Source organism: Theropithecus gelada, chromosome 6 (assembly GCF_003255815.1).
Source record: "Theropithecus gelada isolate Dixy chromosome 6, Tgel_1.0, whole genome shotgun sequence".
In the NCBI taxonomy this organism is placed as follows: Eukaryota; Metazoa; Chordata; class Mammalia; order Primates; family Cercopithecidae; genus Theropithecus; species Theropithecus gelada.
The window spans coordinates 120014222-120020221 of record NC_037673.1 but is presented as its reverse complement, the minus strand read 5'-3'; the positions used below and the strand labels follow the sequence as shown (position 1 = coordinate 120020221).

Here is a 6000-nt window from a genome sequence, read left to right as displayed (position 1 = left end):
ATTTTTTTTTCAATATTAAAGAAAGCTTAGATCCTTTCTAGTGTGTGCTCTTTACCACTAGATTTCAAGAAAGCAAAACAAAACATAAACAAAATAACAAAAGCATATTCCTTTAGCTCTGCTTCTCATATATAACCAACTAAATAAAGCAAAATTTTAAAATTCCTATCTTAAATTAGGGAGTGACATTATTTTACCCATCATTAGAGGAAATGGGAAAGAGCAAGTTTAAAAAAACTACTTTTATTTTTTTTTTATTTCTTTTTCAGTTACATACTTTTAAACAGGGATGTGTTTCATTATTCAGACATTCAGGCAATGTTGACTTCATTAGTGTTGACAGAAAATAAGCATAAAAATGCAAAACATTGTTGGCTTAACCTGAACATACCTGCATTACCTATTATTGACCAGTTTGTGTTGCCAAAAGACTTATTCCTTGGCATTAAAATGGAGCACTTAAAAATATTGCTAAAAAGCAAATGTCTACACACTGGTCTTTGCAGCAAATAAGGGTATTTATACTTTTAAAATATTTTAAGTCCATAATTGGATTAATATACACACCTTCTTATGTATAAGGAGTTCAGATCATATAAACACTGTACAATCCAAAAAACCCTACTGAGAATAAAACTAAATAGGCTTATGATAAGAAATACAGATATTCGCATGTATTTACAAATATCATAGACACACAAATTTGGTCAAATACTGTAAAGAAAGAAGTGGTTTCACATTATAATTGCCAAAACATCCATCTACCTTGCTCAAAGCAAATAAAAATATAAACTCAGTATGTAACTCCTGCAGTTTAAGACATCATGACAGTATACAGATAGATAGAATGGAAACTGTTGACCAAATTATACAGCAAATGTTTTCTAGGTTAAGTGTAGGTCTTTAAAATAAAAAGAGATCATTCACAGGATTCATAGCAACAATGAAAAACAATGTCCTGATTTGTGGTGTTCATGTGGGTGCCTAATTCATCAAAAAAATGCATTAAACTTTTGGCTAATAAGAAAAATAAATTACAAAGTATAATTAAATCCCTGTAAATGCAATAATGAAGTAAAAAAATGTAGATTTACTTTAATATACATCTTAAATGTTACCTTGAGACAATAAAAATAAATAAGCATGCCTGAAGGCACACACTTAAAGACAACGAAGAGACTGCATGGAAGGAGTAAGTAACAATTTTATAAATGAAAGATGAATATGAGATTTGTTCAAAATAATTATCCTTCTAGCCAGGCTTTGTTTTAACCCTTCTTGAAAATTCTGGCTAGCAGAATGTGACAAAACTACATGTGTGTCTTTATGGCTTAAAACAAAGCATACTTGAAAAGTGGAATGGGCTTCCTTTTTTACAGAATTAGTTTTTTTTTTTTTGTTCATATGCAGGCACTTCAAAAGACTATGGAGGCAAAGCACCTGACCCATCCTTTCCAAAATATTTTTCAATCATCAAAATTATGCTAAAGAGTAGGAAAATTCCAGAGAATCAGCAAAGTTGAATACAAGAGACTAATGTGCACAGAGGGCATAGAGTGACCCACTTTTTATTGCTGGGGGTCTTTTTTTTTATCAAAGAGCAAAATAATTACACAGACACCATTGCATGGCACATCCAAAGTTTTCTGCTTAGGGGAGAATGTAATCATTCAGCAGTAAGTTTCAGTGAGATTTCTTTAGGCTTCCACCTTACACATTGCAACAAGGTTCACATTTACCTCTCCTTAGTGTATTTCTTTGTAACTCCAACATATATCACTGTTTAAAGTATTCATTTCTTGCTGTCTAACATACATTATTATTTGGAAGCATAAAGTTACATTGTACAAATATTTTGCATTTTAAAAAATAAGCGCTTTTGCCACTTCTGCAACACAGTACTTCACATGGTGGTGCAACAAAAGCAGAGCACATATTTACCGCACTACTTAAGATTCATTTTACCACTACCATCTGCGGAACCCATATTGCTTTTTCCTCAGTACCTCTGGGCAGTGACTGTACCATGATTTCACAGAGAGAATGTTAATATGACTTATGAATAACAGTACCATCAGTAACACTGAAATCAATGCAGATGTCACAAAATATGAACTTCTCAAGGAATAACTTCTTTTAAATATTTGGACAACTCTGTTTTCTCTGTTGTATTATCCACTGAGAAAGAAAATTCCTGTTTGATTATGCCCTTACAGAAGTTATAAAAAACCAGATTAGGTATACAACTGGTTGACACTTAAGATACTGTATGCTTTCTGCAACAGAAGAACTTCTGAAAAATGTTCTATAGAACTATATTCATCGATACCACCTCATTGGTCCATTCCATTCATTGATGGGCACAGCACTCATGTTTTGACAAAACTTTAAAGCTTCCATAAAAGTTCAATTAGAAAAAAAAAAAGAATGTAAGACAACCACAAAATGAAGTATGAAAGTATGACATTTTTGTTTCTAAGAGTGAGTCCTTGAAAATATATGTGGTCACTACAGAGATGATTTTAATCACAAGACAGCAGATGAACATGTAAGTAACTCCCCAGGATCTGTCTGTGTCCAGTCATTTGTGGCGCTGTATGGTTTTCCTTTTCCTTCGTTTGAAAAAACAGCAGCACCTGCAGATGAGGGAAACGCTCTTTTTAGTTTAAAAGCACTAAAATGTCACAAAGTTGACTGTATCATATTAACTTAAATGATCATAAAAAGCAACAGTCTAGTGCAAGATAAACAGTGATTACACCAATGAAGCGTATGTATTAGTGAAAATATGGCGGAGTTATTACTATTATGTTTCATCCACATGCCTTTTAAGAATAGCAAGACACTCTATGCAACATAAAAAGGAGCCATTAAATTCAAAAGGTTTTTCACTAAGACTAACTGAGAATTTCATTCTATGCATTCTCACCCTTTCTCCCGGATATTTATATGTGATTGTTGAAGCCATTAGGAAGGCAATAATGATCCTAACACTGGGGAGCTCATTCTTACCAATAATCAGTTTAGACTCCAAAAATAAAAAGATACTCCAATATACACTAGTCAACATTTTCCATCATATTAAAAAAGTGAAAAACAGAAAACACATTTTATAGAATGTCAAGACTGGCAATTTTAAATTCTTTAAGAGTTAAAGAAGGTCAAGTTTATTGAAAGTTTAGTTAAGGTAAAAACTATGCTTAATATTTAAAGTAGCACAACTGAGGTGATTCCATTGTACAAGTCAAAATTGCATACGCAAAACAATATAATCCTGACTTTTATTTCTAGGTGAAAAAAAATCTTAGCTGGGCACAGTGGCTCATGCCTGTAATCCCAGCACTTTGGGAGGCCAAGGCAGGAGGACTGCTTGAGCTCAGGAGTTTAAGAATTCAAGACTAGCCTGGGCAATACAGCAAGACCCCATCTCTAAATCTCTCTCTCTCTTTAACTATATATACACATACACAAGTATCTCTAAATATATACACACACACACACACACACATGCTGGACATGGTGGCACCCGCCTGTTGTCCCAGCTCCTTGAGAGGCGGAGGCGGGAAGAATGTTTGAACTATGATTGTGCCACTGAATCCCAGTCTGTGTAACAGAACAAGACCCTGCCTCTAAAAGAAAAAGTTTAAAAAAAAAAAAAAATCTAGATGTAATCCTTAAGAGAACTAGTTTCTCTCACAGTAAATTCTTCTAGTCATGAGGAGATGCAACATATCAAGGCTGCTGTGGGAAAATGCTGTGGTCTGGTATGAAATGAAAAATGAGAATCACTGATCTGCTCCCACCAAAAAAAAAAAAGAAAAAAAATTACATACACACCTATCTTAAAAGCCTCACAGTCTGAGTCAGTCTATTAGAATATACAACATGACAACACTACATATAGTTAGGCACCTTTTCTTTTAACCTTTAACAGTCAACCCCTTCCTAACATTGAGTTTACTTTTGGCACAGACAAGCATGGTTGGGTATCCCTGATTTCCACTGAAACCCTCTGTGCGTGTGTGGGCATGTTTATAAATCACATTTTGTAATAAAAGCAAAGTATATTTATACACATGGTGATTTCATCACCGAGAGCTCCCAATTCAGACTGTGTATAATATGACCTTATAAAGATGTTTCTATAATTCTTACCAATCTATATTCATAAAAGAATAGCTTTGGCCCGGTGCGGTGGCTCATGCCTGTAATCCCAGCACTTTGGGAGGTCAAGGTGGGTGGATCACAAGGTCAGGAGTTCAAGACCAGCCTGACCAACATGGTGAAACCTTGTCTCTACTAAAAATACAAAAATTAGCTGGGCGTGGTGGTGGGCGCCTGTAATCCCAGCTACTCAGGAGGCTGAGGCAGAAGAATCACTTGAACCCAGGAGATGGAGGTTGCAGTGAGCCAAGATTGCACCATCGCACTCCAGCCTGGACAACAGAGTGAGACTCTGTCCAAAAAAAAAAAAAAAAAAAAAAGCTTCAGGTGTCCCATCCAGCAAAAGATTACTGAATATAACATAACTTCTAGATATGTTTTATATACTTCTGTGAAATAAATGTAAACAGAAATCTACATCGTCCAGTTAAATTACATAATCTCTCTACCCACATTATCTTCAGTCAAAAATAATTTTAAATTATTTATTGTGATTTCTGCCATAATTATGAAACGACTATGAGGGTACTGAAAACCAAATTACACAACTGCATTTTTTAAGTAAACCAAACAGTACACATCGACTAGACCATGGAACGTAAATAATAAAGATTCAACTAGAAATATATGTAATGATGAATGTTTATCAACTTTACTCTCATGGAGATGACTAGCAGAAAGAACGGAAATGGATTATCCAGTCAAGAGCCTAGAGAAGAGCTGCCACAGTACAAGACTACAGATGTAAGAGATTTGTTCTGGATTTAAAAAAATAAGTCAAATTTATTTTTAACTGTCAGCTACCTAATATTTCTCAAATCTCAATTACTTTCTAAAAAATAAAATCCTTTACTCCAAATGAACCTTTAAATTTAAGACTTAGAAAAGAGAAGAAAAATGTCCAAATGGCAGAAAGCAAGACATAAAATAGGTATTTAGAAGTGACAGAACAAATACTTAGAATATTAAATTTAAGTATATAGCCATATTTCAATTGAAATTTATTGTTTGATATAAAATTCCTTTAATAATGCTCACTATTCTTAAACACTGTCCTTTCAAATTCCAAATAGATTCTTTCAAAATTTTCTAAAGTTGTATTAGCCCTTTGAAATGGGTAATTTAATGTAATACACATTTTGATGAACAAGACCAAGTCCTAGATTTTCTACACTTGTATCAGCAATTTACTTTGCTTAGTTTGTATTTCCAGTACTGAGAGTTCTGAGAGTTGAGATCTTCACACTTAAGTTATCTTTCCTTCAACAGTGTTTTACTGAACTATGACAAGCACTTATTTGAAACTAAATAAGATTTTCAAATAAATTCTAATGGCCCTTAAATTCAAACACAATCTAAAAAGGATATCTATTTTAAATAAATCCCACTAAATAAAGAACACATCCTTATAACAGATTTGCAAAAGTACAGCTGGCATGCTATTAAAGTTACTACCACCAGAGGACAGCATTGCCTTATGTGATACAAATACATCCAAACATAGATAAAGAGAGAGGTGCTAAAAATATGATATACTTACAGAAGTTAGGAAATAAATTGATGTTTTAACCTTATGGCTTATTTTTTAAGATAAAAGCAATTACCAAAATAGCTAATTTATAGCCTTAGAAATTAAGAAATCAGGTCTCATCTCAATTGCTTCCTCTTCCCCAGCACTTAATCTGAAACAGTGCTGCTCCCATGTAGCCACTTGATCACACTATTGTTTTATTTTTCTGTAATAACTTACTCTTACTTTGAAATTATTTTATTTATTATCTGCCTTTGCACTAGAATTTAGGCTTCATAAAGGACTGCTCAGTTATAGCCCAACAA

The 6000-nt window shown here is 33.5% G+C and overlaps 1 protein-coding gene across 12 annotated transcripts in view; it reads right to left on the bottom strand.

The window, feature by feature from the left end:
- Positions 1 to 227: 227 nt before the first annotated feature.
- Positions 228 to 6000, bottom strand: part of CSNK1G3 (casein kinase 1 gamma 3) — a 105737-nt gene continuing 99964 nt past the window's right edge. For all 12 annotated transcript variants that reach the window (XM_025388492.1, XM_025388495.1, XM_025388493.1 and 9 more), the window contains one exon: positions 228 to 2636. In XM_025388492.1, the coding sequence (XP_025244277.1) occupies positions 2582 to 2636 (55 nt within the window). In that variant the 3' untranslated portion in view covers positions 228 to 2581. The remainder of the gene's footprint in view (positions 2637 to 6000) is intronic.